The 25,255-nt window shown below is 38.6% G+C and overlaps 1 protein-coding gene across 4 annotated transcripts in view; it reads left to right on the forward strand.

Moving 5' to 3' along the window:
- cdk14 (cyclin dependent kinase 14) overlaps positions 1 to 25,255 on the forward strand; it is a 172,033-nt gene that overhangs the window by 44,645 nt on the left and 102,133 nt on the right. For all 4 annotated transcript variants that reach the window (XM_007550414.2, XM_016670637.1, XM_016670638.1 and 1 more), the window contains 3 exons: positions 12,358 to 12,603; positions 23,383 to 23,477; positions 24,013 to 24,092. In XM_007550414.2, the coding sequence (XP_007550476.1) occupies positions 12,358 to 12,603; positions 23,383 to 23,477; positions 24,013 to 24,092 (421 nt within the window). The remainder of the gene's footprint in view (positions 1 to 12,357; positions 12,604 to 23,382; positions 23,478 to 24,012; positions 24,093 to 25,255) is intronic.

Here is a 25,255-nt window from a genome sequence, read left to right on the forward strand (position 1 = left end):
TTTTTTCCTGTCGGATGACTGATTTCCACAAAGGTGTAGCAGTGAGACAGATGAGCTCCTATCTGACTCTAGAATAATGAGATCATTGAGTTTATGTTCTCAGTGACTACAAGAAGCCCAGGTTCACTGGCTGTAAAACAAGCTCAAATCATAATTCCTCCACTACCTTGCATATCTTTGTTTATGAGAATTTATTTGTGGACATGCTGTTTGGTTTTCTCAAACATCTACTTTGGTCTCTCCTTAGATAACTGTTCTAGGACTCTTGTGGTTCATTGGGTTGCAACTTTGTAAAACTAAGTTGTTCTGCCTCGTTCTCTAGATAGAAGAGGCTCTCTCTTTTAGCCAATGCAAACCATCCACACATGCTTTGCTCTTTTTCTAGATCTCAACATACTGAGTGACCTCAGAGTCTGACATGTAGACATGTATGAGATGCTCTCATTTGTTTGATCATTGGACTGTCTGACTATGGGATAATCCTAGGCTGGGATATTCAGTCTAGGGAAGAATGGCTTTCACTTTTTAATGCTTTTTCTTGTAAATCATTTTGTAGTGGTGAAATGATATACCCAAAGAAAACTCATGCATGGGGAGAGCATACAAACTATCCATGAAAACCACTCCAGAGTTGAAGGCCTAGAGTTTTAACCACATTAATTACTTGTCATGAAGCAACAATGTCAGCATGGTTCAGTCCAGCAACATAGGGTTCAAAATTTAATGTTATTATAAAGCAGTCAGATTCAGGAAAATAAAATAGGCAGTTTGTAAGAAGTTGTTGTCTGAAAGAAACCATTTTGCTGCTTTTCCCAATCCTGAACAAGCTTGGGACGACAAGAGGAAACCTACAGGACACCAAGGTTCAGGGTGTCCACATCAGCTGGAGGCTTAGATGACAGAAAAGACATCCAGACAAGCACAGAGGCAATGGAATTATTAATGAAATACGACTCCGCAGCTCTTTCTTACTGTTTCCAGTGTGTCAACCATTCATACAAGAAAAGCAGATTCTGTCACTTGGATCAGAAAGCTCAAAGCAGACCTTCATACTTGACAGCTTAGTGCAATTATCCAGTTGACCTAAAAGTAGCATAACTACTGGCACATGCATGTTGGAAATCTAAAAAAAAGAACTGTCTTTGTTTTTAGAGGCAGAAAGCATGTCTCTCAGGATGAAAACCTTCCTATGCTATTATCTGTTGGCAGCAATTATGTGCTTAAAGTAGCTCTAATAGTCTTAAAGGCAACATGTTTCCCAGTGTGAGACCTGCATCAAAAAATGCACCCTTGTAATTTTCTTGTGAACAGCCCACATTGATGCTGCAATGTGCAATGCCCGGTCACCAACCGTTCATAAAGAACCACCGACACTTCTAAGAAAAATATCCATGGTTGAAATCCAGTAATTTGTTCTGTCTCGGCCCCAACTGAGAAGTGCAAACCTACAAAACACTGCAGTGCTGCCACTGTTCTTTCTCTCTGTACATTGATAAGATTTCAGTGTTTAAATTTGAGTGTGGCCAGGTTTCAGGTCCCCATAAACCAGAACTCTGTTACTGATACTCAGTGTGTTTCTTAAAATGCTGTCAATAAAATCCACCCAAACCAACAAAAACTTTTCTTTTATCAAGAAAAGACAACCTGAATTTGTCTCAGTCTGGCAACCTGACCCCCCAGGCTGTGAAACTTGCAAGTAAACAACATGGCCACCAGCAGCAATGTTTGCAGAAGGTAAAATTTATTTCTTGTTCTGTTTATGGAGTTCTGGAGTCTTAGAACCAGACCTCTTCAAGCAATAGATGTTACTGTAACAGTGATGAAGTGTTCACATGGGATTTTTTTTCTTTTTCAAAACCAGGAATGTTTTTAACTGTTTGTGTCCCCACAAAAATGGCTTAAGAAATGGCTTACAAGACCCACAGTTTTTTTTTTAACCAGACAGGTTTCTTGTGTATTCATGTGAACAGCAAAGAGAGAGAGAGTAGGGTTTTAAGCCATTCGAGGTGTTTCTGTGTGGAAAAAATCATTTCTGGAAACAGACTCGCGGGAGGTTGGTATTTTTGAAACTGACAACCTGTTTTTGGAAAAAAAAATCTCTTCTGTATGGAATTAGCCTAAATAATCTTCCTTTATTCTTACACTATTTGTCAGTTTTACCTTGTCTCCAAAAGAAGTTGTTCATATCTTTCCAGCTGTTGTTGTTATTCAATAGCAACAAGACAGAAAACCTGTTACATAAATCAGGTTTTCTGTATGCTGTAACATATGCTTAGAGTTCATTGTGTTTTGGACTATTTTTAACAAACATTTTTCCAGTTTGAGATTGCAGTAGTCACACTAGTTCTAACACTCAATGTTTTCCTGATTCTCTCATTTTGATCTAAATTCACACTAGAGTTCAAACTCTAGTGTGAACACTGCAACCGTGAGGTGAGCAGATGTAGCGACACATGCAGTCCATGTGTATCAGTTCTGAAGGTTCTGTACTGTCAAATCACATTATGACTCACTCCATCGACGATCCCAATCCTACTAGTTTCAACCATTGTTCGCATCTGACTCGCTGGTGCAAAATTGCCAGTCACACATTATTGACGTAAAATCATTCAGATTTAATTTGCTGTGAAAATCATCAGATTTGTATCCAATCTGATTTGTGCTGTTCAGACTGTCCTAAAAAATCTGATATGGATCAAAAGTTACATTTGGCCCTCTGCAGTATTAGAAACATAGATCTGAACCACCAATTGCAGGGTTAATCCTGTACACAGCACACACACTTAACTCAAGTTAAGCTTTGACTTTTGCAGCTATAGACAATAAAACAATTAGACATGTCCAGACATATCACGTATGCACATATTAAAGTCAAAAACAGTTTGACTTAACTGCGATCCATGTAGTTGCAAAATAGAGCATCCTACATCAGGTTCACTGGGAAAACAGATAGCAACTTCCTCCACCTTACTGGATCTATTGTACACAATGCCATGACGACGGGAGAATAGTAGCGGGTACAGTGGCTTTAATCAGATGCAACTCCCCAGAGACAGAGTCATTGGTGTGATTCATATCAAGTGGCTACTGACTAAAGGTGTTTACATAAGAGGTACTTGTGATAATGAGTTCACCATGAACACCCAATTAGACCTGAAATCTATACACAGTTAAACAGCTTTTGTTAGACTAATCTCAGGTGGACTGTCGTTCAGATGGGAAATTCTATTTAAATGTGTCGCACACACTACAGTGTGATCATCTGAATACCTACACCAGGGCTCCATGCCCTACTGTGATTATTGTGCTTCAGCTACTAATTGGATTTGGTTTTGATTGTGCTCCAACAGAGCAACAGTCTTATTCAAATTATTGGAGGAAATTTTTATTTTTTCCAGTTACCAAGCAAAAACGTGTTAAGATATTGTCTAATTTTTTGGAACCCAGCAGACAGGGCAGGGAGAAACCTGTGGATAAGTTTAAAGCATGGTTAGGTTCTAGAACAATATCCTAGTGCTTTGTTCAGTCCATCATATGAACATGGAGAGCGGATGGACCAACTGCAGACCTACCAAGACACAGAGGTCCACCTAAACTGACAGACTGGGCAAGGACAGCATTAATCAGAGAAGCAGTCAGAAGGCTCATGGTGACTCTGGAGGAGCAGTGGAACTGCAGGTCATCTCAGACATTATTTTGTTTGAGATGACAAAATAATGTAATCTCAGATGATTTGTGAGGAGTTGTACTCTTCACAAATCTATAGTTTGTCAACAAATGGCTGGAAGAAAGTCATAAACTCTTATGCTTGCATTTTAGAACAAGCCTTAGAGGTGCTCTGTAAGACGATTGACATGTCTTCAGCAGCAGCACAAACAAATTCAGAGGACTGAGATTCACAGGAACAGCAAAACTGGCACGCTGGCATGGTGTCCTATGAGTGTGTTTTTCTTCTGAGTTTCAAACAGACATGGTGTCAAGACAGGTTTTCATTTTGAGAACCAGTTGAAATCCTTCTCTGGTTTAATGATATTTAGAGACTGATCTGAATCTATGGGGCATCATTCATCTTAAAAGGTATAGGGGAACAAAATGCCAGCAGCACATCTGCATATCTAGACAGACAGTACTTTGATTTGACTGCTGCTGTCCTGCGTTACGCTTCACCGCCTTATTTGTCAGTGTTTGAGGATGAACGAGGTTGATGCTGTTGTTGAGGAGACAAGTAAGGGACAGGGCAGGACGATGAGGTAAGGAGCCATACTGTGATCAATCATGACTCTGTGCTCCCCTAAAGCCAGAACTTCCGGGAAGCCAGCCAAATCAGTCATTTATGTCGGAGCTTTTTGTTCTCCACCATCCTAATTAACGGCCTGATGTTAATTGGCTGCTGGAAAGCTTGTCACAAACACCTTGCCCTTCCAGGACGTTTGCTAGATGTCAGAAAACTTCATGAGTTTATGAATTTATAAAAAAGCAATGCAAACATAAAGAATGCTTCCTAAAATCTGCTGGGTTGGTTTGCACCCTTTCAGTTTCAGGATGCAAAAGGATTGCCTTTAGTTTCAAACTGCAAACACAGATTTGCAGTGGTGTTAGAATCCACCATTCCTTAAGGCAGAATAGGTCCTGGCTTCTCCTGGGTAGAGTTTCCCTGAGTGTGCTGCTGTCCTGCCACAGTCCCAGAACATCCATGTGATGTGTATTTGGTGACACAAGTGGACACAGACATTGGCACATGTATGGATGCTTGTTAATCTCTGTATTGACCCTGTAATGGGCTGGAATCCCAACTTTTGCCTGTTGACTGACAGAGATAGGCACCATAGAAATCTCAAGATGTTTTTTTGTCAGACTTGCACTTTTTATTGGTTTATTTTAATGATATGTTTATGTTCCTTTTAAAAAAAATATATATTAATTTTACTTGATGGTTTAGCAATGAAGACAAAATTCACAAAATCCTGACACACAGAGAGATGCTTTACCCTGGGCTGAATTTATAACTGTCATAACAACAGTTTGACCAGCAGTTTGGTGGGAGACCGAAGCATTATATGTTTATAGTTGAGGCTGATAAAATGACATATTAATATAAACATGTTGTGATAAAAAAGTCCAAATTGCTCACCCCTATCTATAAGTTGCAGTGCACCTTGAACAAAACCACAACTGCTGACTTCTCTGCTTCAATTAAGCTTCCCACAATCCTTTGCTGCTTCACTATCACTGTCACATGACCAACCTTATTCTCTCTCTGCTCCAGATGCAAACACCAACAACATGAAAATGAATATCGGGTGTATATCAGCCCATTTTTATTCATGGGACCGTTACTGACATGTTCAACCTACTTTAATAGGTATGCACAATATATCAACACTAACTATTAATATCATCATATACCAATGTTAGTGTTGATATATTGTGCATACCTATTAAAGTAGGTTGATTCTTGGAATGCACAATTGGCCAGTGGTTGAACTGCCTGAGCTTCCTCTAAGTCCAAAAACATGACCATTTGATTTACTGGAAGTTTACTGGATTTACTCTAAGCTGCCCTCGGGCAGTGGTGTGTGGGAATGACACAGTCTCTGTGTTGCCCTGTGATGAACTGTCCTAACTCTTATCCAATGGAGATGGGCACAATCCCCATGCAACCTTAAAAGGAAGAAAGATGGATGGAAGGTTGTTTTTAGGGTTTTAAGTGTTCTAAACAGAAAATGACTCTGACAAGGCTGCTGTACCAGAACTAGACTGAAGTCCAACACATGACTTTGAAGCCTTCAGAATGCCACTAGAACAACCAACAATGGCCACTTCTTGTCATGGTGTTTCTATAAGTGGATAGAAACACCATGTCAGTGTTAAAGGTTAGTAATTTACTGTGTTCAGTATAATTTTTCTTTCTCTTTTTTTTTTTTTTTTGCTTTTTGCCACTTGTCCCAATGCAGTTAGATCTTGTTCAAATTTAGACCAGCAAATTGTTACAATAGTGATTTCGTCCGGTTCATCAGTTAGAACATCTTCCAAACACATAAAATGACTACGTTCCTCTTCTTTTTTATCTACAGGGTGTGCTAAAAATGATAAAAAGTCACTGCAGCAAAAATATCCCTTGGATTAATTTACATCATTTTTTTTCTGCCAGGCACTTAATGAAAGTGCCTCAGAGAGGAAAGTCACATTGGGTTTGATGTCTGGCCAATGGAACGCAAAGATATGGGACACCAGGACTGAGTCCAAATTGGAAACACCAGTATTTTACAAGAAAAGACTTCCAGAATATATTACAGCTCAGACTGGAGAGGCACTCTGACATTGATGCAGACATGTGTTGAGACAAGCCAAGAACATATGGATCATTTGCACACTTTGCCATTTGAACAGCCCCGACCAACCATACACAGAAAAAAATATTCAGAGATTCGGGCTGCAGTTGAGAACTGAGCGGCGAGAAAAAAACATTCAGAAACGTTCTGTTGCAATAATTTCATCTACTTTTTATGTCCATCTGCAGACAGTTTCTTTATGTAGAGCTGATCAAAATAAGTAATTTCCGCCATGTTATCCATTTGTTTTATTCTTTTACATGGACTTACTCTGCCTTATGACATGTTAGGTTGAGGACCACATCACGAGTGCAGATCTTTATCCATCTGTAGACCTTTGCCTGTTCAGACAGTTGTAACGTCATCCACTGTCTCTGTGGTTGTATGGTTCATAGGCAGAATAAGTGGTCACGCTGCTATTTCTCTGAGTAAGCCACAAATGAGAATCAGCTGACCCAGTGGAACTTGCAGCTCTAAACACTTGACTTTGCTGTTGCTCTTCTGATTTTTGTAATGCAGACTTGTTATTTGACAGCACGCATTGATACGGTGTGAAGGTGCTACGATGAAAGAGCAGCTGTGGGAGTCCAGACCTGAGCAATCTACGCTTAACAAATCAGAATATAAAATATACATGGTGGCTACCTGTGTGTCATCTGACCCCTCGCTTTGCACATTCAGATGGTTCGAGATAAACTAGATTTGTTGTTACTTACATTTCACCACACTGATATGCCAGTCTAACCTTCAATGAGTTCCTCATGTCACTATTTGACTGTTTCCTGCGGTTTTGTCATCTGTTACTCAGGTTTCTCTCAGAAGGCCCTGACAAAGGCAAATCCTGCCGTGTTTATCACGGTAACAGATGCAACATATAAAGTCCCAAACATGCACTCATGCAGTGTTCTATCTGCCACTCAACAATGAAACAAAGGCCTGTGCTCAGCAGACTGTGTGAATGGAAGGAGGATGAGGTGTTTTTTTCCGCTCTCTCCTCTGGTGTATCGTCTCACTATCGTCTTGAGGCTGGAGTGATGAGACCAGGCAAGCGGATATCTCTGCTTTGTCTCAGTGTAATGGAAATGCATTCACGCTCACAACATGGCCGACTTAACATTGCTGATAGTCCTGAGTTAACACGGCACACAAGTAGGTTTTATGGCTGATTGGTCTTTTATGGCCTCCATGGTTCTTGTCATCATTCAAGCTAATGCCATCAGTAACTACTCCTCTGGAGATAGTTGAATTAGCCTGGGTCTGCCTGCCGTGTTACTGCCCACATTTTCCATTATTGCATGACAGCTATAAGATAAGATGAATTTAAATGATCCCTGTGGGGCCGTGGGGTCAGTGCAGCAGTACAAAATGAATTATAAATAGGAAAACAATACAGTTCCTTGCTGATTGTAAATGCATATGTTGTTAATGGTGGTGATGGCGGGGGATATTAGAGATTAAAGAGGTTGTACTTTATAGATAATCAATGTGGGATAATTGCATCCTTGGTGGAGTTTAGTTTTCTTGTTGACGATGGAAACTGAGATTCCTCACTTTATCCACATGCTGCCATATGGATAGTTTTTGTTCTGTAATCCTTTGGGGTAGGCAACAATATCAATTCACTGCATTGCAATTAATTTTCTTCCAATATAATATAGATTCTGAAAACTCTGAATCAATATTGCATTGGTCAGCGGCTTTGCGCCATGGTGAGCAATACTTTGGAGAAACGTTTGACTTTTCATAGTTGAGTGTACCACTTCCTACATTTCCTACACTTTTTGTCAGGGAACTCAATAGAAGTGAGTTTGATGAGCTAGTTGTTCAGCCAGCACCATTTCTTTGAACCAATGGCGGTGCAAAGAGTGGCTATGATGCAACTTCCTGCTCGCTAAATCACCTCTGTGTCACGTGAAATCCTTTGATGCGAAGCCATCTTCTTCTTGAGTTTACTGGCAAACCTTTGGTGTGCATTACCACCACCAGCTGGTGAGGAGTGAGGGTCAGAATGGCAATATTTTCCAAATATGCCTAAAAATGATAATTCAAAAATTTTATGAATTATCTTAGTAAAGGAGTAAGGAGTAAGTAAAGAAATTACTTCAATTTATAATTTTCGATTACAGCACTGTGGTTTTTTTTACTTTGTACTTCACATTGAGTGCGTCTACATCATGCCTACTTCTTTATTTTCAGATGTTGCTGCTCAAAAATGTTAATACACTGTTAAAGTAATATACTAGGCAAGAAAAATAAAAAAGTAATGTATAAAAATAATAATAGATAATCCAAAGAATTATTTGTATACTACTCAGTCATTATTGAATTATTTAAATCAACATCAAATGAAATTATGAGCCAAAGAATCGAAATTGAATTGAATTGTGAGGTTTTTAATAATACCTGTAAATAAAAAAATAATAAAATAAACATTAATCTGAATTGGCCAAATTCAGAATCATCTGTTCACACCAGAAAGAAATGCCAAAGTCTGTATCGATCAATTACAGTTTAAGTGGTGCATCTCTGATGTTTAATTTTGACCCTGTGAATATTAAAGAAACCTGTTTTTTTAACTTTCACATTATTATGTCCATTTCTCTATACCAGTATGGTTTGTTTGTTTTTGAAGAGAGCAAAACAATGATTCTAGATTAAAGGAGAAATAGTTTTTTGACCTTGATGGCTGACATTGCTTTTTAGGGCTGACTTGAGTCTGAAAAAGGCAGCCATGCATAACATCTCTGCGGGATTTGGATCTATCGCAGCTCTTCTGGATGTGACACGTCCCTGTGCTGAATCTGTCACCATAATGCTACTGTGTGTGCTAATATTATCATCCACTGTCACATGTAGGAAAGAGAAAGCAGGTTCATTTCTTCAAATGCTGACTTGCCAACAGATGTAGTGGGGTAAGGAAGAGCGATGTGAAGGGATACTTTAGAGGACACTTTTACACTTTCTAGGAAACCCAACACACAAGGCTTTCCAAGCATGCCTACAGTGCAACGGGGATCGGTAACATTAGCATGATCATGTTCTAGCTACTAGACCATTTCAACAAAAAACATCAAACACAATCACACTTTTGGCAATTTTGACAGGAACTGTAAATATTGCATGACTTTGTTTATAATGTACTAGCCTTTCACAATGACTGTTGCTGTAAAAGACAAACTTTCTATTGTTGGAGAGTAAAAGGAAAACTTGAAAAACATTAGCAATTTAAATGTTGTTTTTATTTTATAGATGCACTTCCTCAATTAGGCCCAAGTCGCATTACTGTGCATCTGCCTTTTGTTTCAGTGACTTAGGAAGACATGATGTCATAGTAAACACTTCACCATCATCTAACTCTAAATGTAACACTCTAGTATAGATGGATGTCTACACATTCTATTACACACACTGTGAATATCACACATGCAACACTATGATTCAACTATCAGAGCAGTGACTCAATAATATTACCTAAGCTCAGCCTGTGCTCTCTGGGCTGATAAGGATCCACTAAAGTTGACATACTGGGTCCTAGAGCATGAAAGGGAGACCTGTTCTCTTATTATTTGGTTAAAAGTACATGACCACTTGATGGCACTATTGAAATTCAGAATTTTTATTCCCATGTGATCAGTTCATTACTTTATCTTTTAAGAAAAATGTTATAAAATAAATCTAGATGGCAATGTCATCACAGAAGCATCACATCCATTATGAAAATAGCAGAAAACAATTTCCACACCCTTGTTCCCAATATGCAAACTATTCAGAATGAGTGCATAGGAAGTGAATAAAGAGTAGGTTGGACCGAAAAAATAATCAGAAAATTCCATTGTGCAAGAGGACAGTCACATCTTTTATTATTCAGTAGAATAGTAGTAATAAAGTTGAATAAAATAATGCCAATAAGTAAAGTTAAACCCCCACCTCCCGAAAGACTTTACAGTTTCTGTGTGGACGTTTGAAACAGAATCTGCCAGGCTGAAGCTGTCAATGGTTAATATTTAAATTGTGGTAAGACAGTCGACCCTTTCTTCTGGCTGTTTAAGTCTCCAACAGGAACAACGCTTGTCTCTGTTTAATCAGAATTTGTTTCAGGAACTGCAGTGATGTTGCTTTGTGTTGTGGAGCTTTTGTTCTGGTGATCCTCTGTTTTGAATTTCTTGGAATGAGTCTTCTTCTCACACTCTTATTAAGTATTGATGGCTCGTAGTGCAATAGGCCCTAAATGAAGACATTAGCTTTTGTTGGTTAACGTGCCGCTCCAGATGACAGCTGTTGTCACTAAGGTCATGCATGATGTGGACAAGAGCTGTGGTGACAGTGTCAGTCTGTTCTGTTCTCCTGGCATGTTTCTTTGTGTGTCTCTTGCCTCTGATTTGCACGCTCATTGGCTATAAATACTAATTATGTCTCATTTAAAAATATTCAACTGCAGATTAATTTTCATTGTTGGATAGTAATTTTGTGTCCAATAATTGTCTATGCATTTGAGTAAATAATAATAATAATAATTACAAAAACAACATTTAAAAAAATGCTAGTGTCATATGCTCTGGCCACACTAATACCAATTGTCCAATATATGTGCTGTATGAGACATTCTTAGGGAAATGGAGATCATTTGTTTTGAGATGTGTGTGTGTGTGCATGTGTGTGTATGTGTGGCCTTGCATTTAATATGTTGTACAGCCCATCTTTTCAACAAATAGCACATTGTGAGGACTCACTGCTCCTTATAGGGCCCAATACCCAGGCCCCATATGAAGAAGAGCTATTTTCATGTTAGGGTTAGGACTAAGGTGTGAATTTAATCCAGGTTTGGTTTGGAGTTAGGCAAGTACTGTTAATGGTTAGGATTAGGGTAAGGCTATAGAAATGAGTGAAAAATTAATGGAAGTCATTGCATCGTTGTTGTGAAGCTACAAAGAATTTATGTATGTGTGTGTTGGAGGTTGAGGAACACTAACACAGAGGGATCAGACAGGCGTAATCCACAGAGCTTAATATGCTGTGCAATAGTTGCTTCGACTCTTCTGCACTGTGATTATAGGAAAGTTTCTGGCCATCACCTGGTCAGCTCCACTGACACCAGAAAAAAACACGGGCATTGTCTTAGACAAAACCACATATTCATGCCATCTTTTTAAATTACATTATAATAAAATAATCAGGATTAAGACCTTAATGAGAAAAATGAGAACTACACATTCTCCTCCAATTACTATGCTGTCTTATGGACTTGTTTGGTGGCGCCTTCAACCAGTATGAGAAAACCTGCAACTATGACACACTAATAGTCAGCAATGAATGAACCTCATCATCAGTTTTTGCTGCATGTACATGTGGCCCTATTGTTGGTTTATGTAGATTTCAGGCATATTTAAGTGTGAGAACATTTATTTGAGAAACACTTCATTGTGTCCAAAAGATTCTGGGTGATGTTAAAGAACAAACTAGTGAGCTGCAAGATGACTCCTGCTTGTGTGCTAGAGTAATTAGAAGTTCCTGCTGGGGAGCCCAGGCTTAAATATTTAATCTTAAGGGAGCCGTGGCAAACATGTCATGCCGCCTGAGTCCTTTATGTCCAATTTACAGAGTCCACCGTGCAACAGCCACTGGTAAGATGCTTTGTAATTAAAACAGATTGGGATTGTGCAGACGGTGAGTTCCTGATCATGATGGTCTTGTTGGAAGCTCTCTGCAGCATTAATGTGTGATGGTAATCCATGGGTTTGTAGATGTGTGTCAGTGATAAGGCGGAGACGTGTGAATGTTTGGGAACAGCGGCAGCCACGTATTCCGCAGAGCTGACGGCTGACTGAAGCTGTTTTGTTCAGATACAGGAGAGATGCAGATAAAAGGCTCCCATTCTAACAGAAAAGTAGCAGAAAGACAGACCCAGACTGACACAGGATGTGGAAGACAGACTTACAGTCAGGTTAATCGCTATTTAATATTGACATTGATTATGTTCATCCTTACCCTGCTTTTTGTCTTCTTCTCCACATCCCCATTTTGACAGATATGTGTCACAAAGATGTCCACACGCGGCTGCCAGGGAACAGACTCGGTCATCAAGCCCCTGGACACCATCCCTGAGGACAAGAAGGTGAGAGTTCAGCGCACGCAGAGCGGCTTCGACCCGTTTGAGAAGCCTGCCAGCCAGGTGAAGAGGGTCCACTCGGAAAACAATGCCTGCATTACCGCCAAGAGCTCGTCTACTGGGAAAGAGTCGCCCAAACTGCGCAGGCACTCCAGCCCAAGTTCTGTAAGTGTACTTCTGCTTTGGTGTTATTAATGACCAGCTATTGTTATGGGTTATTTGTTGTTAGAAATGCTGTATTACCACTAAGTGAATGACCATAAAACAAAAAGTATGCTTTACTTATTTAAAGAGAAATATGTGAAACAGTATGTTTCACATATTTATGCTGTTGTTTCTCAGATGTGTTGAAACGCTGATGGGTCTTAAACCATTTCCAAAGAAATACCTTGAAACTTCACAGGTAGTATTCAGTTCAAAAATACTTAACTTATCCCAAAGGGAAATTAAATGTCATCCCTCTTACTTTCCTATTATCTTCAAAGAATTGTTGAGGATGGTGATGCTGTGGGCAGGAAGAAACTGTGGTACTGAGTAGTATAGTTACACATCTGAAGAAGACTCTGACAAAGGGCTGCTGTTAAGTTGCTCAGTATCTGGGCAGCAGAGGCAATATTCCACAGTATCATTTCCTGGATGACACCATCAATCAAGGTCTGCTAATCCAGTCCTTTGCTGTTGACGCTCCTCTGTAAGGGCATTTTCACCCCTGATAGTAAAGTAGACTTGGTTCTAGTTGGAACCAAAACATTTGTTCCATTTCCAGCTGCTGTGGTTCTCTTTCACACTGCAATGTGTCAAATGAACCAAACCTTTTGAAAAATCTGTTTACCCCCTCGCCTGTCTGAAGAAGATACTTAAATATAAATATAAATGGAATTACATCAGATTTTAGCGGTTGTAGGATTTCACTCATCTGATGCTTGACTTGCATGTTTGTTTTGGTTGTATTTACCCGGAATACCCTGCGCTGTAGTCAGCTTCCTGATTTTGGAGTGATCTCCGATCCACTTGGCGTTCACATATGTAATTAGAGTTTACTTCAACTGAACCCAGACTTAGGATTGTTGGTGGACCACAGTTTGCTTTTTTTTTTCCACATCAGAATTTGATTGAGCATTAACACTTCCCCAAACCAACTGAACTTTCTGAGCAAACAAACCAAAATTTGATTAAAGTGGAATAAAGAGGGCTGGTGTGAATGCACCATAAGTATGCTGCTCTGTTTTTAGAAACAGAGCAGCTCTTCCTAACAAACAACCCACGTTTTGTTTTTCCTAATTGTCCTGTCATGAACTTTCACATTTACCACACTGAGACCTGTAGAGTCTGATATTGTTCTACTTTTGTACTTGAGTTCATGTTTAAATAGCTCTACAACTCAATAAATACCCGATCATTTTTATTGTTCTGAAAAATGAACCACTCGAGTCCAGGTTGCACTTAGTTTTGTATCTATTTTGAATGTGGACCTCAATAGAAGAAGGCTGAATGGCCATATAACAAAAGACTGGTTCTGTCTTACCTGCATTGAAACATATTTTTAGCCTTGGTGAATAACTTATTTTGCCCCCCATTTGTTTTACAAAGTGAGCACTCTGCACCATGCTTCCTTAAATAAAATGAAACACCAAACTGATCTTCTTTCAATTCAACCCCTGCAAATAAAAACTCGTAATGTAGCAGAGTGACTCTACACTGTAAAAAAAAAAAAAAACGGCCTCAATTTACGGTAAAAAACTGGCAGCCGTGGTTGCCAGAATTTTACCGTCTTCATACGGTAAAATTCTGGCAACCAAAACTGCCAGTTTTTTACCATATTTTCAAAATACGGTAAAATATTGGCAACCGAAACTGTCAGTTTTTTACCGTATTCTGAAAACACGGTAAAATTCTGGCAACCAAAACTGCCAGTTTTTTACTGTATTTTGAAATTGCAGTATTTTACCGTATTTTAAAAATACGGTAAAATACTGGCAACCAAAACTGCTAGTTTTTTTTTTTCCCGTATTTTTAAAATGCAGTATTTTACCGTTTTCTAAGAATGCGGTAAAATTCTGGCAACCAAAACTGCCATTATTTTACCGTATTTTGGAAATGCAGTACTTTACCGTTTTTTAAGAATGCGGTAAAATTCTGGCAACCAAAACTGCCAGTATTTTACCGTATTTTTAAGATACGGTAAAATACCGTATTTCCTAAAATATAGTAAAATAAAAAAATTAAAATGTGCTTTTGCCGTAGTATACGGTCATACTGCCTGAGGCATAATATCTACATAAGTGAAAAACATGGCCAGACTGTTTGATATATTGACATATTATTGTAAAAAAAACCCAAATATTTTATGGTAAATTACCGGTCGCTGTTCTTACCAGAATTTTACTATAAAAATTACAGTACAACACACAAGGAAGTGTAACTTGTCAGCATTTCTATACAGAAAGTTATAAAGAATATTTATTCAAATTAAACAAAAAATACAGATTATGAGTAATCCACTTAAAGAAACAATTTCTATTTAAAAATTCAGTTAAAAAAAACGATTCTATTTTCTGTCCAGTTTCCTCACGGTATTACTGAGATCTGGAAAACAAAACAAACAAACAAAAAAACAGCATGTGTCCACATAAGAGATAACCTATTGTAGAAGAAAAACCAGTGATAAAACGATTCTTGTTCTGGGTTGAGAGTAACAAGTCACTGAGTTCAGACTTTGCTCAGGATGGTTGTAGTCTTCCCAGTCACAGGTTGAAATTGAGACTCGCATGTTGTCGATCGGGTGTTTCCTCTCTGCTGGAAAACAAACAAAGAAAAAGTTAGAAAGATGCACTACATGAACATCACATAAATGCACCATTCGCTTAAATGTTTGTTTCACCTTTGTTGACTTTCATATGGAGACTGGTGGAGACAACCAGGCGGTGTGATCATTTCTGACTGAAAAGTCAGTAGTTCTTAAACCTTTGTTTGTTGTCAACAGGTGTTTATACAAAGCTCTGTCTTGGAGCAGCAATCCTTTTCTTCTTTTTTCAAATGTATGCCCCCAAACGAGAGAGAACCCTTGTAACATGTTAAACAATCTTACGTCCAACTTTCAAAACACAAATTGACTTTAAAAGTTAAATATAACTGTTTTAGGCAATTTATGAAATAGATACTCACCATTTATCCGAGTCTCATGAAGCCCAATAAGTTGTCTTCAACCATTTATGTAAGTTACAATTCCTGCAAGCTAGCAGAAACAAAGCTGTAAATGTGAACACTTTTCATACAGGCAAATGTATAAAACGTTTACAAATGTATACAAACGTATACAAACACCTGAGACAATTTATGCTACGTTAGTTTTTCTCAGTCACTTTTGGTGCATTTCTCAAGTCATTGTTGGCATTTACAAAACAGTAAACGCATTTCTCAAAACAATTTGTAGAAACAGTAAAAATAGCATTTGTTTGCTTGAAAAATCCTTAGTTCAGCTCTCAAAATTCTGTCAGTTAACATATCAGTGACTCAAAATAATAAGTTATAGTTTCTCTATGTACAGATAAGACGGTCAAATTGATTAGTTATGGGAAGAGGCTACAAAATTCACATTTACGCTTTACCTGTGATGCAGAGATGTTTCCTTCTCCTCCTCCTGAACGCGCAAAAATAGCAGAAACTTGATTTCAAAGACAGGAGCCGCATCCTGACAAGGACAAGGCCTACTGGGCTCTCAGCACCATGAGCTAGCACCTGCTAGTTAGCAGCTTTAGCTAGCGCACTGTGACTTTACTGTGTTGAGTTCAGGACACCACAGTATCCTGAGCCACGCTCAACTACAGGAACAGAGTTCATAAAAGAATCTTGCTGCTGATGCTGAAGGATCAAGCAGCAATACAAACTATATAATTATTTGTTTACATGACAAATTACAGTCTCCATTTACTGTAAACCATGCTATTTATCACAATAACAAAATGAAAAACTCTCTAGACTATTCTCTCCTAATAGCACAATATTTAAAACCAAGTGTGGGATTTGTGAAACTTCAATGAAGGGCGACTTCACAACTTGTATGATTTTGGATAACACTAGAATTGTTCTTTATTGAAGTTTCACAAATCAGATAAAGGTTTCACAAATCCCACACTTGGCTTTAAATATTCAGATATGAGTTGAGAATAATCTAGTCCAGATTTGAAGAGTCTAACTGTTGTAGCGTTTTAGCTAGAGTAAATTAAAGATGCTGATGGTAGTGAAAAATTAGGTGGAATTGCCCTTTAGCCATTTAACAAATTGGAAGCAGCAAATGGAAACCAACTTCAGCTTCATCCAAACAAGAGGGGCTAACATACAGTTCTCTTAATGTATAAGAAATCTATGGTCAGCATAAAATTAATCTCAAATGCATCATTTAATCAAATACTCTCATAAATGATGGTGGCGTTGGCTGTAGGAGTTTGCTTTGCAATCAGTGGGTCGCCAGATCGATGCCTGGTCTACTGTTGAGATTTCAGTTTGGTGTGTTAAAGGCATTATTAAAAAAGAAACCAAAATATCACACCAGCATTTTGTTCTTTGTAAAAATGACTTTTGCAGTCTCGTTTACGGATTTACATTGTAGATATAAATATCAGCAAAATTTGTAATTTTGGCTGATTAGTACTGTTAAGTTTAGGGTAATTAACTGCTGGCAATATTACAATATTTTTCTATGAACTTTACAATTACTTATATCTTTACAATATCTTTCTGTATTTTCTACATTCATGACTGTCAAACTTACTTAGGATATATGTTTATTGAGTTATGATAATTCCATGTATTTTCTACGGTAATATAATGCTTTGGAGTCAGTAACTGTTGGTATTTTACCATTTTTTACCATAGATTTACGGATTTTTTTTTTGCAGTGTTTACTTACTGTAATTCCATGTATTTTCTACAGTAACAAAATATTTTGGATATTACGGTCAGTAACTGTTGGTATTTCACAATTTTCTACCATAAATTTACTGACTTCCTTTGCAGTTTCGACTTATGGTAGTTCCATGTAATTTCTACGATAATGAAATGTTTTTGGATATGACGGTCAAAAACTGTTGGTCTTTTACCGTGTTTTACCGTAAATTTACTGACTTTTTTTTTACAGTGTATTTAGTGTAATTAGGATATATTTGAGATGAGTATTCCCCTGCATTAAAAACGAGAAGTGATCGTACTCTGCTGCCAGGTCCACAATTTCCACCGTCCTCGCAGGAACAAGAGAAAAGAGAGAACACCATCTGGAATGCTGCCGATGAGCAGTCACTTCTGTTTGATCAACAATGGGCGGGAGAGCAGTCAACAGTAATGAAGGTGTTGCCATGGAAACACAGCTTTTTGCTTTTGGGAGGCTTTTCTTTTGTTCACAATTAGTCATTTTGTATTTGCCCTTCAACAAACTATTTAAATATAGAACAATTATCACCATGGTCCTCTGTTGGACTCAGTCCCATCTTGTACTGCCACAACAAGCAAAGCAAAGCTTGCAATGAACTCCTTCATATTCACTCAAGTACTTGTATATGATTTGCACACAGTTAAAGCCAGATGTTTACATAAACAGCAAAGGAAGACACATAACGTTTCATTTCCTGTTTATGTCAGTTAGGACTCCCAAAACATCTCAGAGAATCATTTTAACTTTCTTGAAATCTCTGAGGTTTCCAACCATTTCCTCAGTTTATGTGGGAAATCCGTTCCTCCGGACAGAACTGGTGAAAGCAGGTCAGGTTTGTTGGTCTCCTTGCTCACACACACACCTTTTCACTTTTGCTCACAAATGTCCTGTGGAATTGAGAACAAGATTTTCTGATGGCCACTCCAGAACATTGTGTTTGTTGTCCTTAGGACACTTTGTACATAATTTGGTGATTTGATTTCCAGAGGGTCGTTGTCATTTGGAAGACAAGTTTGTGTCCATTTTTAACTTTTTGCCTGATGATGCCATGCCATCTTTCCGGACTGTGTTCTTTCCTGTCAGCTCGGGACGTACAGTGGCTTCAGCATCATCCTCTGCTCATTATGGGATGGCGGAGGAGGCCAGGTTGCCCTGCATCCCCCTCTTTCAGATTTTAGAGTTTTGGAGATCAAAAATTCCCTCCTTAGTATTTTGGCTGATTTCTTCAGACTTTTCCATCATGTAGCTCTAGAGTGCTTTAGACGTTCCCTTAAAACACATCAGTTATAAAACAATAGATTTAAAATATGAACAAAAATCTGAAATTTTGAGTGAAGAGCAGCCCATGAAGACTTGGTTTTTAAGTGTAATTATTATTACTTAATGCTGCGTTGTTTTTCAAACCCTTTCTGTGAGCTCTGCATCCTTTGCAGGACAAAGCCAACATGTTGTGATTGCATGTATAACAGGTGTATGCCAAGACGTGGACACACTCTGCCTTGATTATTACTCTGTGGGGAGTGTGTGGTGATGGCTCAGCAGGCACAGGCTTTCAAGATGAATGATTAGGGAACATGCCTTCAGTTTTGTGGTTTAAAGAATGAAGAAAGGCAAACATGTTCCTCCCAAAGTACACTGACATGCAACACCTGGACTCCACGGTGGATGCACTAAAGACAGCTAGGTTTTGATAAGGTTTATCCAAAAAGCTCTTTCTTAACTACAGTTGTAACATGTCAAAGAGAAATGTAATATATAAGCTTCCCAGGCTTTGTCAGCCCTTAATGTGAAGTTCACTGCATCTCTGAAGAGCAGCGGGAAGCAAACGTTTCTATCTGGTGAAAGCTGAAAGTTGTTTTCTCAAAATGTTGCAATAACTACTTCAAGAATTTGTTGGTTATGACTGCTGGACAGTTGTGTTCTATTTAAAATGAGATTAGAGTTTAACTGCAGAAGAAAAAGTTTGGGAACCACTGCCTTATATAATTCCAAACTGTGACAGGGTTCTCTTATGACTTGGACTAACAAAAATGACTGCCCAGGGCCAGAGATCTCTTTAGTGAAATTTATTAAGCTTTTCTTCAGGTGAACAACTTGGAGAGGTGCAGATCATGTACAAAGGATGTCCCAGACAGGTTAAAATCAAACAAACAGCAGTACCTTTAAATGCAAAAGTCCATCACCTTCAGTATGTCTACCCACAGACTGACTCAAAGTGGAACATAGCCCTGCTTTTAAAGCCACAGGCTCTGCCCACAGCAATAAAAACAAGCAAGCAAAAACAACTAAACAATTACTTCTAACTCAAGTAAACTCTTAAAGTAAACAAAGTAATAATAAATAATACCAAGGGAAAAAAATAAAATTATATATATATATAGCTATATAAATACTTGTGATCAAAATATAATACTCAATTTAATAAAAAAAACACTCGGTACGTTCCGATCCGATGACATCACTACGTCATCACATGACTTCCTCCTGGCGCGCCACAATCCGGAAACAACCGTACTTGAAAATAGAACCGGGAAAATGTGAAAATGTTTGGAACTGAAAACAAGAGGTTGGGATGGATGTGTTAACTGAAGCAGGAACACCGCGTGTACACCCACGATGAACCGCGTCAGTTTAAGCTGCAACAAAAAGTAAGTTAACGATTGTGTATGTGTGTGTGGGCGTGCTCGCATGCTGACACGGTCTCATAATTAGGTCCCGGCTCGTGACGGCTCCTCCGTCACGCAAACATCAACATGCATTCTGAATCTGTGTTGGTTTTAATTTGAATCAGCTGATCACCAGTTTTGTTTGATTTCTCTCAGCTTTAGCTGATCTGTTATTCTTTTGTCTATAACCAATTTATAGCATGCTGTTTTCCTCCTGAGCTTAATTGAAACAAGCATTTCCTAATCATGCAAATTAGATTTTCTGCTTTCATATAGGGTTCCTTTTTTAATTTAGCTCCCAGTATGAACGACCTAATAAATATGAACACAAACAAGACTTAATGGGACAGACATGAAGGTTGATTGATTTCCTATCAGAGTCCCTGCCAGAGACACAAATGAATTGTTTCAGCCAGATTATGAAAATCTGTAAATTGTGCCCTACACAGGTGTTCTGTTCAGGAGGTTCATCATGTTTGAATTTCAACCAACATTTCATAAGTACCTCAGTAAAATTGTTGTCGATTGATCAGAATGTATTTATGGGGCACTTCCACAACCAGGTTTTACACAGAAGTATTTTCTAAGAGCTATAGCAAGAAATCCAAACAGTTGTCAACAAACTCATCAAAAATGGCAAAATAAGCAAAGAACATAATAACAAATGTACTTGAATGAAACGGGAGAAATTTTCATTGTTTTTTGCTGGATTTTTGATTTCAACTGTTAATTTTGTTCCAGTCAACTTGAAAACCTTGAAAAATCTATTGTAAGCTAATGTTGTACTTTTATGTAGTTTGACCTGTGGGATAATATAGAATTTTGTTGTGCAAGAATTATTATTCAGTGTATCATTTTCTGTTTCAGTAATATTTGGTTTGTTTGGCTAGAAAAGCAGGTTTGCCTTCTTCAAATTCAGGATCTGTCTTCACTACACTTTGGAACAAAAAAGGGAATGCTTTATAGTTAATCTGAAGGAGAGGAGAGGTTTGCTGGACGTGAACATCCTATTTTTTGAGTTTAGTGTACAGATAGAGTTTCACTTCCTGCTTGATCCCTGGAGAAAATGTAATTTGTTTAGAAAAGCTCTGAGAAATGCTGAGCTTATTAGCGCTGCAGAGAGCAGAGAGATAACAAGAGGGGAGGGGCATAAGGTGGAAGCGGGGCATCTGGTGGGAACGGGGCGCCTGCAGCCCAGCTATGGATGTGGATGGAAGAGACATTATGCTGAACTCGGTTTAGGGCTTTTAAAGGCACATACATGGAAACTGCTTAAATACTCGTTAATAATGCATGGTGGAAGTATGCTAAATAAGCCTAAAAAGCATACATTGTTCCTGAAACATTGTTGTTCATAAAAAGAAAGATGTAAAGTGACTAAAAAGTCATTTGAGCAGCATTCAGCTTCTATGCACCTCAAATCTTTAACAAACTTCCAGAAAAGTGCAAAACAGCTGAAACACAGAGTTCCTTTAAATCAAGACTTTTAACCATAATTAATGGAACAGTGACCAACACATCAGATGAGCATTAATGATTTTGAATATGACACTTGACAAAATGTAATGCCTGTCACTGGTTTTCACAACTGTACTCTTGACCAAAGTATGACAAGGATGTTTGAGTCTGCCTAGAACAGGGAAATTGTGCATTGATGAACAAATGGTTCCATTTACTGGTCGATGCCCAGTGCGCCAGTATATACCAGGCAAACCACATCCAACTGGATTGAAAGTGTTTGTCTTGGCTGCACCAACTGGTCTGGTCTTGGACTTTGTAGTCTACCAAGGTAAGAATACCTTCCAAGTTACAGGAGGAAATGACAGAGGTGAATCAGAGATGGTTGTCAGACGAAACCCTCCTGAAGTTGCTGTCATAAGATGGTTGGACAACAAGCCAGTTGTCATGGCATCCTCTGCCTATGGCATTGAACCTCAGGACACATGCAGAAGATGGTCCAAGAAAGACAAAAGATTTGTCCAGGTGTCAAGGCCACTGGCAATTGCTGAGTACAACACCAACATAGGTGACGTGGACTTGGTTAACCGAATGTTGAGTTTCTACAGGATGGCTTCTCACCCTCGGAAATTGACAGTGCGTGCAGTTTTCCACTTTTTTGACCTGGCAATCACCAACTCATGGCTTCAGTATAAGAGTGACTGCCAGTTTCTGGGGAAGAAACCACTGAAGTTGCTTAGCTTCAAACTGTTCCTTGGTGAGGAGTTGATTATTCGGGGCCCAAACAGGAATCGGAAGTGACAGTGAAGATGACTACACTCCTCCACGCCAAAAGTGGAAACCACAGCCAAATGCAGCTCTGAGACACTACGGTGCCATCCATCTGAAAGAGATGGTGGACAAAACACTTGCGTCAAGGTGTTGCAGACCTGGCTGCACAAGCAAAACATATGTGATGTGCACAAAGTGCAAAGTGTTCCTTTGTGTTTCCCAGAAGGGAAATTGCTTTTTGAAGTATCATAGCAATTAGGCACAGGAAAGCAAAATAACTGTGATGATGGACAGTTTTGTCAATGTGAAATTCATTCTTATGTTGTTTGGATATTTTCTTTGGGACAAACTGGTTGCCATCAAGGTTCAATTTCAAATGTATGGGGTTCCGATGTCCACTGGAGTGGACACATATTTCAAAAATAAAAACTCCCCCCCCCCAAAAATAAAAAAATGTTTTCAGTATTCTAATTACCTTTCAAAGATTGTGGAATAAAAAAAAGGTGATTGGACCTTTTTTTTTCCTGGTAGTCAGGAGGTTATATGATGTGTTTATGATTTTTTTATATTTTCATGATGTAAAGAACTTTGAACTGCTGTGCTGCTGAAATTTGATTTATTGCGAGAGCACACTAATATTTATGCAATAGTTTTCCGATCTAATTCAAAAATAAAAAAAGCGCCACCCATATCCACTAGGGGGTTCCGTAGATCTTCATGCATAAGTCAGACCATTCCTTCTGGAAGCTCATCTGGTGATTACCTGGTTTCAGTGAGTAATGTGTTAATGTTTACATTCTGCTTGTGTCTGATTTTTACCAGATCGATTTCAAGCTGTTCATCTCAAGTTCTTATTGCCGTACAGCTGCAGTTATCACCATCAATCAGTGAAAAGTGTCTGAAAGTTACAGGCTCATTGGAACTTTAAAAGAGGCTCTTCTCAGAAAGTTTGCTAAGTAGACTTCCCCTCCCAGTGACGCCTTCCTGATGATGCAGTGTGGAACCTTTGGATTTTAATAACTCTTGCAATGTCTTTTTTTTAAATCCCAGAGGTGTTTCTTCTCTTCTTTCCTGAATTCATCCATTTAAATAATATGTTCTGTCTCTCCTTTTTTCACTCAGCCCACAAGCCCCAAGTTTGGAAAGGCAGACTCATATGAGAAGCTGGAGAAGCTGGGCGAGGGCTCATATGCAACAGTTTACAAGGGAAAGAGCAAGTAAGCACTGTTCACATTTTTCTCCTGTTTTCCCTTCACCCATGCATTCAATGATGTGTTTAAGTTTGGATACCGCTGCTGTAATTGAATCAAAAGTCGATGAAAAGCTTATCACAGTTGCAGATCCTGGTTTTAATGTAAAATCCCACACATAGTGCAGATTTCTGTATTTTAATTACCAGAGAATGGACATTTTTTCCCCCTCTTTTAATGGTTCAGTGCTTTTCTCCTAGGTTTTTCTAATTAAATTGCGAGAAATGAAAAGTTCCGGTGCTGTAAACGCACAAACCTCTGCAGCCTCTAATCTTCTTCCTGATGATGTTATTTCGTGTCTCTTTTGATTGGTGAGCTTCATTCAGCTGTAGTGCTGCGCCCTTGTACCCAAGTCTCACTCCAGTGCTGCTAAATTACTTTTCATTGACTTAACTCTCCTCTCTCTGTTCTCAGACTTTGCTGACTTTGAAATTTCTTGTTTTTCTACATAATGAAGAAAATCCAGCAGATTATGGCACTTTGTTCTTTGTGCTGTCATCAGGGTGAACGGGAAGCTGGTGGCTCTGAAAGTGATCCGTCTGCAGGAGGAGGAAGGAACACCCTTCACAGCCATAAGGGAGGGTAAGTGGAAAAAAAATCTGAATCCCAGTTCACTTCCTGCTCATAGGAGGGTAAGCGGAATGTTCCTCCAGCCGTCTACAGGGCAGCTGGTAACAAAGTCTGAAAAATTAAAAGTTTACTCGTTTACAATCTTTAATGACACAGTAATGTTTAATTGAAGTGTTTGGATTTTCATTCTCAAAAGCATAGAAAGTAAAATTAGAATAGTATTTGATGATTTTAAATACACTGCTGTATGAGTTAAAACAGGAATTGTGCTGTAGTTTATAGTTTAAGGTTTTCATAGTTGTATTTAGCAACTTTTCTGATGCCTCCAATGAATTTTCTTTTTCTTTGAAAAAAGAAAAAGCAACTACAGACAAATCTAGAAACTTTCTCAGGATTATTGAAGACCGGGGTTAAAATGGGAAAGCCCTGATAATGCTGCAGTTACAACGAGTTCTGAGAGCTGCAGAGCCCCTCACACACACCAGGCGCGTGCAGGCGGTCGGTCTGACTGACAGCAGCCTGCAGCAGAGCAGAGGGGAGACCCACATTCTGAGCATCTATAATAGAACTGATTTAATCCAGCCAAAGTATTTACTTTATTAAATTGTAATTATTATGTAATTTCATAATGTTTACTTGTAGTTATAATTGTTTCAAATATTTATTTTTATGTGCTTTATTTTTAATATGATTGTTATACTCTAGCAAGAAGGCAAACCACAACAGCAGCAACTACAGCAACAAATCACAACATGGCCAATAAACAGCACTCAGAACAAATGGCTCACCAAGGGAGGGAGACAGCGATGCATCACAAAAAGATTAAACTAAACCTATCCAATGTGCTGAGCTAGTGGTGGTGGAGTTAATTTGGCACATGTTTCAGTAGTTGCAAGTATTTTTAACCACTTTTACCTTGCTAGTTTTGAATCATGTGAGCCAATATGCAATATGCCGATACTCAAATCAAATGGCTCAGATTTGGAGGCAAAAAAACCAGTTGACCAGGCAGGAGGTCAGGGATGGATATGATCATTACCCGTTTTGATCAATAGAAAACATCATTTGAACTTCGTCTTTCTCTTCTTGCTCTTTGGTTCTGCTCTGCATCATGAAGTCTCCTTTTTAACTCCTATGATTTGGGGTTGTAAATTTTTACACAGTAAAGTTCAGTA

The sequence above is a fragment of the Poecilia formosa genome, unplaced genomic scaffold (genome assembly GCF_000485575.1).
Source record: "Poecilia formosa unplaced genomic scaffold, Poecilia_formosa-5.1.2 Scaffold36, whole genome shotgun sequence".
Taxonomy (NCBI): Eukaryota; Metazoa; Chordata; class Actinopteri; order Cyprinodontiformes; family Poeciliidae; genus Poecilia; species Poecilia formosa.